General features: G+C 45.0%; 1 protein-coding gene across 1 annotated transcript in view; it reads left to right on the forward strand.

Moving 5' to 3' along the window:
* Positions 1–12,774, forward strand: part of trpm4a (transient receptor potential cation channel, subfamily M, member 4a) — a 47,590-nt gene that overhangs the window by 16,903 nt on the left and 17,913 nt on the right. Inside the window, exons 6-17 of the mRNA XM_083780130.1 lie at positions 1–24; positions 2,449–2,626; positions 3,844–3,908; positions 4,497–4,736; positions 4,862–4,964; positions 5,754–5,872; positions 6,439–6,729; positions 8,928–9,029; positions 10,541–10,669; positions 11,609–11,738; positions 12,041–12,186; positions 12,433–12,545. The exon at positions 1–24 is cut by the window's left edge and continues 146 nt beyond it. Coding sequence (XP_083636256.1) covers positions 1–24; positions 2,449–2,626; positions 3,844–3,908; positions 4,497–4,736; positions 4,862–4,964; positions 5,754–5,872; positions 6,439–6,729; positions 8,928–9,029; positions 10,541–10,669; positions 11,609–11,738; positions 12,041–12,186; positions 12,433–12,545 — 1,640 coding nt within the window. The remainder of the gene's footprint in view (positions 25–2,448; positions 2,627–3,843; positions 3,909–4,496; positions 4,737–4,861; positions 4,965–5,753; positions 5,873–6,438; positions 6,730–8,927; positions 9,030–10,540; positions 10,670–11,608; positions 11,739–12,040; positions 12,187–12,432; positions 12,546–12,774) is intronic.

Here is a 12,774-nt window from a genome sequence, read left to right on the forward strand (position 1 = left end):
CGACAGCAGCTGGTCAACGCACAGGTAGGCAGCAGCAAGCACTGAGCTATGCATTCACCTTTCACAGGTAGGCAGCAGCAAGCACTGAGCTATGCATTCACCTTTCACAGGTAGGCAGCAGCAAGCACTGAGCTATGCATTCACCTTTCACAGGTAGGCAGCAGCAAGCACTGAGCTATGCATTCACCTTTCACAGGTAGGCAGCAGCAAGCACTGAGCTATGCATTCACCTTTCGTGGTATTCATATCGCCAGGGACGTCGCTGACGATTGCCCTACTCGCATATTATTTGTGCTGCATGGCCCCGCCAATGACAGCGCTGCTTATCTCATGCAGATCGGCTATACCTTCGCCATTTGTAAATTATGAACATCACATGGCTTAACCCTGTGCTCATGTGAGTCTGCACAGTACAATACAATCTGATCCAATGCAAAGTAAGTCTTCACTGGCTGGCAACCAACAATACCCCACCCACCAGGGCGCGCTTGCTTGGCTCTCCCCCTAGGCAGATCCATCATGCAAGGGCACATCTGTCATCCGAAGGATTCACTGTGAGTTCACTGAGAGTTAAATTAACTCTGAGAGTTATAAATTGATATATTAACATTTAACACTACATGATATTACTGTGTGTGTATGGCTCGGGCTGCCAAGTGCTGAGCTGTTTAGTGGCTCACATCAAGTGTGCACAATTTCCCATCAAATTATATTTCACATAACTTACGCATCATGTTTCAGCAGCACTAACTATGCAAGAAACATCTCCTGGATGCACTTATGACGTATCCTCAAAAGTCAGTAGCTAGTTTCCCTGCAGAAACTTGTTTATACACTAGTTTTCTATAAAATTTATATTAATTTGATGTCTCAATGAAAGAGTGGGGAGATCAATCAATCAATCAATTGTGTTCCGGCTTGGACCAATGGAACTAACGTAGTTAGTTAATCCTATTCAATGCATTTCTTCAAGGTTTTAAAGAAAGAATTACCTAAAATAAAATTAAAACAAAAAAATTATTGTAGCTGTTAACAGATTCTCTCAATAACAATCGGATCTGTGTTTGCCTGACATGTCATAGCCTGTAATCTGTCAACACGCCTAGATTAGCATTGACATTATTATTTCTTAGTTAATTACAGTGAGTGTTGGCAGAAAAAGATGCACTTTAAATTAACCATGACAGTGGTGTCATATCTAATATAATTATTTAATCTGTGGTGATATAAATACTGCAGTTAAGACTGTGGAATGTGGGTTCAGTTCGTTATCACGCTGCTTACAGAACAGGGTTGTCCGGAAGGCAAAAGGACAGATTTAGCTCACTTGGTAAACAATCATGTAGTACAGGGGTTTTCAACTGATTGTGAACCAGAGACCACCACCCTGACTAAGAATCAATCTGGGGACCACTGTTGTGATGGGTTATGGCCTGCTAAGAATAGTGCTTTCGTAACACTTGCTATGCAATGCATCCCATGTCTATACAACCACTGTTTGTCAACCGATGGTCCACGGACTACTAGTGGTCCATGGCATAATAGGCCTGCAGGTAGTCCATGGGGAAATGTTTTCAAATATAAAAAAAATGCCTTTGTTAAATGTATTAAAATATGTTTAAATAATACTGTATTTCAAAAGTACATTAAATGTAAGAAAATATTTGAATTTATAGCTAATATAAAGTGTGAAATTAAATCATGACTGTTAAGGGCTTGATTTCATTTATTGCACGATACTACGTGCAACAAAGCCCAAGCCCAGACATTATTTAACTTTTTTAATTTTAAATTTCTTTCTTTTTTCTTTCCTTTTTTCCCCTTTGAGAACCACTGATCTATTCCCATCCCATGGTTACCCTTATTCCATTCTCTTACTTTATCCAACCTTTAAACACAGTTTAACTGATATACAGTACTGATAGAGCAGACACATGGTGACATGATTAGCACATTTCCTAATTATGATGGTAATCAGGCAAGCTGGTCTCCATTTTCTGTGGAATTTCTTAACCTCAGACTGACAACATTGACGCAATGCCACGGAACAGTGCACAGAGTTTAGTGCACTGTTCCGTGGAAGAAAATACAAAATCTTCACTTTGCTACATTACTAAATGCATGGTCAAGGACCACATGCAATACCTTCACGGACAACTAGTGTCCCAAGCACAGACCACCTGTTGAAATCCCCTGATGTAGTACATAGGCATATGTGCATGTGTGCACATATGCCTACGCACGCACGCACGCACGCACGCACGCACGCACGCACGCACGCACACACACACACACACGCACACACATTTTGCATTGCACTTTCACTGAAATTGCCACGCATAATTGTTTTGCTAAATGACCGTCTCTCTGCCTGTCTGTCCTGTACAGTACATCTCTGTTCAGTTAGCTATAGCCTTCTGAACATGCCCTTCGCTGTCTGTGTTCCAGGGGAGTTTCCCAGCGCGCTACTATGTCCAAAACACGTCCCGGGACTCCCACTGTCTGGATAACAACTACCAAGCCTTCCTGCTGGTGGATGATGGCAGCGTGGGCCGGAGAGGAGGCGAGACGGCCTTCCGTGCCAAAATGGAGGACTACATCTCCCATCAGCGCACTGGCATCTGGGGTGAGACACACACACACACACACACACACACACACACACACACACACACACACACACACACACACACACACACACACACACACACACACACACACACACACACACACACACACACAGACCTACAGTATACAGTACAGGTCAATGGTACAAACTGACAGTAATGTCAGGTATTCCCACTGCCACTATTTTTCTCCATTGTACACAGACGTGACACACAGATTTGTTCTACATCCATACTTTACGAACGCCTCATATAAGATCTCAACCTCACATTGTCAAAAAGCGAGACAACACTGTCACACTTTTCCCAATAATTCTGAGAGCACTGATAGAGGCACAATGGCGTTATTTATTTATTATAATTACTCACCCTACGGGGCAACAGGCTGACACTAGGGCCTTTGTGTGATGGGGCTTTTTTAAGTTGAAAATGTTATACATAGTGTGTAGTGAGCACCCATTTTCCTGTTCCTCTATTACTGACGCAAATGCCGTCCATTAGTGATTATGTACAGTGTGATGTGCAGATTGTATTCGCAATTGTTTTCGCAGGAGAGCCTTCGATGCTTAGTATAAAAATAAAACAAACCCTGAGAGAATCATCATAACCGGGAAGATGATACACAAGTCGCTAACGTTGACGGTTCTTAGCCCCGTGGTTGGCTGTATGTAGCTACGTGGCAGCATGAGCGGAGCTGTGATTGGTCTATTTTCAGACAGATACAGAGATAGATAGAGAGACCAGTCCCCTTCTGAACAATCAGATATACAGAGATAGATAGAGAGAGACCAGTCCCCTTCTGAACCCTGCTGGGACAGATATACAGAGATAGAGAGAGACCAGTCCCCTTCTGAACCCTGCTGTGAACTCAATCTCAGGCGAGGTGCAACTGAACTGTTAACTGTGGTGTAAATTGGTTATTGTCTGCCCTACCCTTTTGCCTTTTCATCCTTGGTCTTTGCAAAATATTTCCCAAACTGGACAGATCACATTATGTTTCTTAGGTTTCAAAACAGAAATTCACTACTGGTGTGAAAACAGACACCATTAATCCAACAACTAGCGTGTCCACAGTCCACAATGCATAATGTAATTATCAGAACACTGATCTTCAGCAGTAATATAGTCCTCAAAAGGTCGATGTTTACCAGGGTCAAACTTAGTTTTGAATCATTTGAAAGCCCTCTCTCACCTTCCCCATGTCTTTGTCCAACAGGCAGTGGCAGTATTGAGATCCCGGTGTTGTGTATGCTCATATCAGGAGATGCCTCTATGCTAGAGGTATGAAAATACATCCTATACAGCCACACTATGTATGTCATGTATAGTATATCAGTGGCTTTCAACCTATGGGTTACCAAATGATGTTGGGCGTCCCCACCCTGATGATGTGCTTAAGGTCATCATTGTTTCCTCACTCAACAGTAAACAATCCAACATACAGTACAAGTGTATACTCAGGGTATCTGCCCGTTTCTAAAGTGACTTTTAAGACCTTTTAATACCTCTAAAATACAACAAACTACACTATACTATTAAAAAAAGGTTAAACAATAAACATTGGCAGCCGCCAAATTGCCAAACATTTTGAAATGATCCAATCTACATGCTCACAATGTCTCATGTTGCGAGGCAGTGTGAGTTGTAGATGGGCTATTTTCACAACTCCGTGGAGCCGAGTCAAACAACATGTAATGCCTCAAAACTCTTTGAGTTTGCGGTTTGAAAGGTTTGAGAACCACTGATGTATATATTATATGTTTCATGTAACTGTCTATCTCTCTATGTCACTCTCTATGTTGCTCTCTATCTCTCCCTCTCTCTCTCTCTCTCTCTCTCTCTCTCTCTCTCTCTCTCTCTGTCTCTCAGCGAGTGGACCTTTCTCTAAGGAAGGCCACTCCCTGGCTAGTCCTGGCTGGTACCGGGCCTGCAGCGGACTTGATCAGTGAGGTGCTGGTCGACCTCCCCTCCATTCCCCTCAGTCCCGTTTCCCCCTCAGCGGAGGGGGACGTGGGCGAGGGGCCCAGCGCGGAGCTCCGTGACAGAACCCGTGAGAAGGTCAGGAGGCACTTCCCTGTAGAAGCCGACCTCGAGAAACTTGTGGACAGGGTGAGTGTGTGTGTGTGTGTGTGTGTGTGTGTGTGTGTGTGAGTGCGCTAGCGTATATTTGTAAAGACTGTTTTTCCCAAATATCACTTTCCCCTTACTTTCTCCCTCTGTCCATCTCCCTCCAGACTCTCAGTATTTATCAGAACAGAGATCTGATCACATTGTTTAATGGAGGGCAGGACAGTCCTGATGACTTTGATACTGTGATCCTCAAAGCCCTAGTCAGAGGTAAACATTCTGTCCTCATGTACATGATACTGTGATGCTCAAAGGCCTGGTCAGAGAGGAACATTAATGTAATATCATATGTACAGTACATGAAATTGTTTTGTCACTGATATGATATGTTGTACGCAATATATTTTTTAACCTATTTTTGGCGGGAACCCCTTTTGGTGTTAGCATTATGTTATGCTTTAGCTATTGAAAAATAGCAGATCTTCAAGCTCATAGCGCGCCACCGAACGACTGACATAGAAACATAGCTTTTTCAGAAAACTGTCAGGATGTAGAAGACATTTTTAGAATCTGATCTCAGGTCAGAATGGGTTAACGTAAAGCACTTGGAAAGAAGATGCTAAAGAAATTAAGTCTACCCCTGCCCTGTCAATGATAGCAGGATACTGCCTCACCTGCTTTCACATAGTGCTTTTTTCAGCTTAGTAACACAGGCACACAACAACAGCTATTTATTAATGTACGTATTTATTGCACAGTTAAACCGTTTCATTCGTTTAGAGTTAGACATTGCCAAAGGCTGACATTTTGTGCAGTGTAGTAACTTTATGGAGACAACTAAATAAAATCTAGACTTTTATCAAAATCAGATTATCCAGTTGTGTAGGTTTTCATGGTTGTCATTTTATTGTGTGTGTGTGTGTGTGTGTGTGTGTGTGTGTGTGTGTGTGTGTGTGTGTGTGTGTGTGTGTGTGTGTGTGTGTGTGTGTGTGTGTGCGCGTGTGCGTGCGTGCGTGCGTGTGTGTGTGTGTGACTGACTGACTATGTGTGTGTGGTCAGCCAGTAAACGAGTGGCTAGTGATGCCAGTGAGTACACAGAGGAGTTGAAGCTGGCAGTGGCCTGGGACAGAGTGGACATCGCCAAGACTGAGCTCTTCAATGGAGACATCCAGTGGAAGGTGAGCAGCGAGGCCTGCTTTAGCCTTCCAAATGATGCACTGAATGAAAGGGCTGATGGGAGCCCAGTCAGTCCACAGTCAGCCATGGGTCCTTGATGGTGTTCCAGCCAGTTTCATTTCATTGTTGTTATTTGACTAACTAGAAGTTAGCCCAATGATGGAATGAAATGTACAGTATAAGAACGGCTATTCAGCTCATAGGTTTCATCCCCGCCTACAGTATAGACAGCATTCTGTGCTTAATCTACTGTAATCTGTAATCTAATGCTGTGCTATATCTACGAATCACCTGTATAAAAAGCAAGTGGGCAGCGGGGATTAGCAAAAAAATGCATCACTTATCTGCAATGAATAATTCTTTTCAGATAACTACACACATTTAATTGTGCTTCACCCGCCCCTCCCCTCGGGGCGGGTGGGTGGGAGGGTAGATCTGTGTTGTTCTTATTTCATGTTTTGTATTGTTCCTTTTCTGTCTTTGTATGTCCTGTATTTTAAAGTGGAAAAAAAACCCAATAAAAATTGTTAAAATAAAAAGATAACGACTGAACTGATTATGTTTTTAGTACGACGATCTGGAGGACTCCATGACGGACGCACTCATCAACGACAAGCCCCAGTTTGTGCGCCTCTTCTGTGAGAACGGCCTCAACATCTTGGACTACCTGACGTACAGACGGCTGGAGGACTTGTACCGCTCTCTGGACGACAGCTCGCTGGTCTACACCTTGCTCCAGAGGCGCCTCAGCGAGAGGCACGGCCTGGCGGGCTCCACGGACGGCTCCCTGAAGAGCTCACAGAGTCCCCAGCGTCTGATGCAGGGGCCTGCGTCAGCCAAGGAGCTCAGCTTGTATGAGGTGAACAAGAGGCTGTTGATTTTGACAGCAAATTTTGAAGAAATGTTAATTTTAGTCACATTTTAGTCAGGAGGAAGCCCAAAAAACTCTGATGAGGCCTTTAGGAGTCCCATTCGAGCCGCAAGGTGAGCCTGCAGTACCACTGTTGCCCAGGTGGAGCCTGCAGAACCATTGCGGCTCAAGAATCCACCACTCCTGAATGTAGTGTCTGGTTCTGGGAGTCTGGTGCAACGCACAGGTCCTGGCGGTACTCCTGGTGAGAGCAGGAGTGGACCTGGTGAGACGTAGGAGGGGCCCGGACAGGAGCCAACCCAAAGAGCCTAGTCCCTCCACATGCCAGAATTGTACCTCCCAGTCCCGGCAGAGTAGTTCCGGAGTGGATCCAACGGATTGTGTGGCCCTGGTCTTTCCCTAGTGGGTCTGATCGAGGGTAGCTACTGGGACGTAAGTCGAGACTTGATCACCCCGGCTGGGTCACCTGAGTGAGGGGTATGATGTTCGCGAGACCCGAAACCCAGATGACCTTGGGATACATCACTGAAGATACGTCCCAGGTGCATCCAAGCGATGTATTTTCGTTCTAAGTCAACTTTTTAGTTAGTCTAGTTTGTTCGACTATTTTCAGCATGCAAGCAATCATAAATTGACATTTTAGTCTAGTTTTTATTTGTTGACGAAATTGTCAGTACTAGACCTGTACGTGCCCGTCGGCTACCGGCCTATTTGAGAACGATGCAACTTGGGAACCTAATAATACTCGTTGTCAACTTGTCATAGCACCAGTTTTAACTGTCTGTCTGTGTCTCACATGGAGATCTCTGTCTCTATCTGCCTGTGTGTGAAGAGGGCAAACTGACTGACTGTGACTGTGGTTAAGTAGGCTAATCAATTGTCAGGTGTGGGGTTGCCATGGCAATCAATTGGCTGAGGCAGAGGCTGGAAATTGCACAGGTGAGGGGATTTTGGCTGATTAGGCCCACTGGCAGAGCCTGACCAGAGCCTTTTGTGGTGGTTCTGGAGAACCGTGTCCGACCGACTCGACACCGGGCACTGCACTCCCTTCGGTGGTGTGAAACGCGTGTGTCGGATATGAAGTCGGTGGGGCAAATGGTTCTCGAGTTACGTGCATTACAACCGTACACACACTAAGACACGCACGCATGCAGAGATGTGGCGCATTTATAGTAGGATATTTAGTCTTAGTTTTAGTCATCATAGATTAGTTTTTACTTAGTTTTTATTTAGTTGTCCTCGTCGATGAACATTAGTAGACGAAATCAACACTAGAACAAGAGGGTGGCACAGCCTTTTTATAACACTGTTACGCCTGTTTTACTTGGTTGCCCGGTGCCTTGTGCAACTAATTATGAATCAGGCTTCACTGAAGCCGCTTCAGTGGGACCTGATATCACATTATCAGGTATGCGGTCAGGCGCAAGCTTGGCTCAGGGAAGAGGACGCCCCTGCCATGCAGAGTCCACTGCACTTTGGATTACAACATCATTTCCTGTGTTTCATGAAACTATATGCAGTCATGGTCTGAGAGGACATACTGGCGGTCTGGCATGTGTAGCCCATTTACCAGGACTGAGCATTTTAAAAAGCATAATGTGGTTTGTTTGATTTCTGAGGAAGCCATTGAATTCCATTTATTGCGGTATGCCTATGGTATGAAAATCAGCTTGCCTGCAAGATTGATAATCCAACACACTAAATGTCATTACGTGGGCAATTTTGGTCATAGAGTTATCTCATCGCATTTTAAAATGGGGATTGATTTGAAAAATCTAGGTGAAAATAGTCCCTGGAGAAAAGGTTGGGTTACGAAAATAAATATTGCCAATATTTTTAAAGACAATAGATTTTTTTTTTTTTTTTTTTTTTTTTTTTAAGATTTTTTTTTGAGGCTTACGCCTTTTATTGGTTTTTTTAAGGGACAGACAGTAGGCTGACAGGAAACGGGAGAGTGATGGGGGAAGACATGCAGTAAAGGCCGTGTCGGGCTCGGGAGTCGAACCCGCGGCACACTGCGACTGGATTACCAGTCGGGTGCCCAGACGGTTACGCCACCGCCTGGGCATAGATTTATTTTTTAAATATAATTTACAGTATATATATATGTATATACAAGTTATTCTAAGAGTGTGATATCCATATAGACATGTGACACATGATGGCGTGGTCTTCTCCTCCCCCAGGTGTCTCGTCTGCTGTGGGACCTGCTTGGTGACGTGTGTCAGCCGTTCTACTATGGACCTCTTGGTCTGGACCAAAGCACCGGCACCAGGAAGGCTCTGAAGGTCAGTGGGTTAGGGTTAGGGTTATGGACCTCTTGGTCTGGACCAAAGCACCGGCACCAGGAAAGCTCTGAAGGTCAGTGGGTTAGGGTTAGGGATATGGACCTCTTGGTCTGGACCAAAGCACCGGCACCAGGAAGGTTCTGAAGGTCAGTGGGTTAGGGTTAGGGATATGGACCTCTTGGTCTGGACCAAAGCACCGGCACCAGGAAGGTTCTGAAGGTCAGTGGGTTAGGGTTAGGGTTATGGACCTCTTGGTCTGGACCAAAGCACCGGCACCAGGAAGGTTCTGAAGGTCAGTGGGTTAGGGTTAGGGTTATGGACCTCTTGGTCTGGACCAAAGCACCGGCACCAGGAAGGCTCTGAAGGTCAGTGGGTTAGGGTTAGGGATATGGACCTCTTGGTCTGGACCAAAGCACCGGCACCAGGAAGGTTCTGAAGGTCAGTGGGTTAGGGTTAGGGATATGGACCTCTTGGTCTGGACCAAAGCACCGGCACCAGGAAGGCTCTGAAGGTCAGTGGGTTAGGGTTAGGGTTATGGACCTCTTGGTCTGGACCAAAGCACCGGCACCAGGAAGGTTCTGAAGGTCAGTGGGTTAGGGTTAGGGTTATGGACCTCTTGGTCTGGACCAAAGCACCGGCACCAGGAAGGCTCTGAAGGTCAGTGAAACTCACTACCAGTGCACTTTGCTCATACGGTATATGTCCAATACTGACAAACATGTGGAGTTGCAATGACAATGACAAGCCATTATGTTTAAGCAATTATTAAACACGTTAGATTTGAGCTATGACCACTTTAACCATTATAGAATAGCAGATGTACAAACTCATAGTGCGTCTCTCTATGCCAGGCTATGAGCTTGTAGATCTGCCTTTTCTTTTAAATCATGAAAATGTGTGCAAATCTTTTGAATATATATGGGGTTTTTTTTCCAACAGTTTTAACTCAAATCTTTGCTTTTTTTAGATGGGGGTTGGTGGCCAAATACTGTACATATAATTGTATGAGTCCTTGACATAGAAGAGTTGTAGAACTACTGTTATAGCAACATAAGTTATTCAGAAAACTGTTAAGCTTTAGAATAGTTCATTAGACATTTGTAGAATCGGCCTACTGTATCTCATACAGTAGCTAAAGTGCATATTTACAGACCCTGTGAACAATTCGAAATATCTCAAATATATTACAGTATATGCAGCTTTGCCTTTAACAGATGATGTAATTACTGACCAGCATTGCCTGAGCTACAGAATGAGTACTCCAAGGTTCCAAGTTTACAGCAGTTCAACATACCAATACAAATCAGCTGGCTCCATCTAGTGGATGGACGATGGAAAAGATAAAACTAAGCATGAACAGCTGTTTCCTCTGTTGTTCCTCTGTCCTGATCAATCTGCTCTTCTCCTCCCTCCCTCCCTCCATCCCTCCTATTTCATACCCTTTGACCATCCCCATCTCTGCGCCAATTCTCTCCCTTCTCTGGCCTCCACATCAACCGTAACACACGTAGCAAGTGAACAAGTTGCTGCTTGGGGAGTGTACATACCGGGAGCAGCGCTGCCTCTCCCCTTGGTCATCACTCTTCGTCTGGGCCGTACTTCAGAACCGCAGCGACATGGCCATTTATTTCTGGGAGATGGTGAGGCTCTGGAGATCTTATTTATTTGTCACACTGTTGGGGACTGGGGAGAGCTTGCACTACATGTTTTTCACTGCCTTACAAAGTTTCTAATGACAGTATTATGTGAGCATGATGTGACAATAAACAACCTGACTAATTATGTTACTGTCTGCCACTTTGTGGTTAGTATAACATTTGTGTTCCAGTGCAGAGCTAGTTGCGAACCAGTGATATAGGACATTTAGGGCATTTCTTCTTTGTGGAATTATGCCATCCTTATTTCGTTTTACAGGAATTGAATTGATTGCATAGGACCTAAATGGAAGGACCTTTTTTTTGGTGCTATACCTTTTGAGTGTTTGACTGTACTCGGTTGCTGTTTTTACATTTATGTTCAATAAACTATGCAATCAATCAATCAAATGAGGTATTTTTTCACAGGATTTGGGTGTTGTCACATTCGAATACAGAACACCCCATCTTAGCACCGGCCTCAGTGGCTTGCCTCGCTAATCATTAGACTCCCAACCCACACGTCCTTGGATCAAATCCCGCTTGGGCCAACCGCCGACAATTGTTTTTGCCGATAAAGTATAGTTTTAGACTGCGTCATAGGCTCGTCGTCTCAAGCGAACTTGAGCCACAAGAGGCTCCACCGAGCGAGCCAAAATGAGCGAGTTGCCGTGCCGTACGTTGGGGAGCGCATTTGCCCCAAATGCCACTCAAAGTGGGTTGGGCTACTGGATGCAAGGGGCTGGGCTGTATGTCTGGCACAGTGTGTTGAAGGCTGATATGTCCCATGTGCCCTGAGGGCTTCTCACGACCATCTGAGCAGCCATCAGCTGGGTGAAGCTGAAACAGAACTTAATCGTAATACAGGTCTACCTTACCTTATCTTCAACACAAAAACTCAGACGGCACCGTTAACTAACCGTTTTCTCTGTCTTCCCGGGTCAGGCAGGGGAGTCTGTTCTGAGTGCGCTGAGCGGCTGTAAGATACTGAGAGAGCTCTCCAAGTTGGAGAGTGAGACTGAGACCAAATTGTCCATGAAAGAGCTGGCGCAGACGTTTGAGAACCTGGCTAATGGTAAGTCAGCCTGGCATCTAGATCTGAGGACTACAGATCGTTTGTTTGTATCTTGTCTTAATCTCCGTGACACCATGTATCGCTTGCCAGCAAGGACTGATTATCAAGCTAAGATTGTGTTAGGGATAACACAGAACTTAAACCTACAGTACTACTACTTATACTGCGTGTGTAATTGTAATTTGCCCAGTACTGTATATAAATCTTTTAAGAGGTAAATTGAACTTAATTCCAAAGTAGCCTACTGCTTGAAGGCGCAGGAACTTAGCTGTTAATTTTTCATCTTGTGTGTGTGTCTTCAGATGTGTTCAGTCAGTGCTACCAAAGCAGTGAGAATCGCACCTTCACTCTCCTCATAAGGAAGTCTCCAGTGTGGGCGGGGGCTACCTGTCTACAGATGGCGACTGCTGCTGATGCGCGCCTGTTCTTCAGTCACGACGGTGTTCAGGTCAGAACCAGGCCTGCAGGCCATACACTAATCCTTAAACTCTGCATTTCCTACCGCATGCTTTTTCTTTTACTTTGGAAAACCGTGAACATTTCTGCATTTAATGCCAATTATGCCATTCCCAAAATAGGGATGCCAGATTGAAAGTGGAAAAATCTAAACATATTCCCTCCTTGCATAATTGCGAATGTCAAAGGCCGATATGTCGGTGTATTGTTGAGCTCTCTGTGTCTCTCTGGATTGTAGTCTCTGTTGTCTCAGATCTGGTGGGGCGACATGGAGAGAAGCACTGAAGTCTGGAAGTTGGTCCTCTCATTTTTCCTGCCACCCCTCATCTACACAGACCTCATCAGCTATAGGTGTGTGTGTGTGTGTGTGTGTGTGTGTGTGTGTGTGTGTGTGTGTGTGTGTGTGTGTGTGTGTGTGTGTGTGTGTGTGTGTGTGTGTGTGTGTGTGTGTGTGTGTGTGTGTGTGTGTGTGTGTGTGTGTGTGTGTGTGTGTGTGTGTGTGTGTGTGTGTGCGTGCGTGCGTGCGTGCGTGCGTGCGTGCGTGCGTGTGTGTGTGTGTGTGCGAGTGTGCATACTACTG

Source organism: Protomyctophum parallelum (genome assembly GCF_964188405.1).
Source record: "Protomyctophum parallelum genome assembly, chromosome: 13".
Classification (NCBI taxonomy): Eukaryota; Metazoa; Chordata; class Actinopteri; order Myctophiformes; family Myctophidae; genus Protomyctophum; species Protomyctophum parallelum.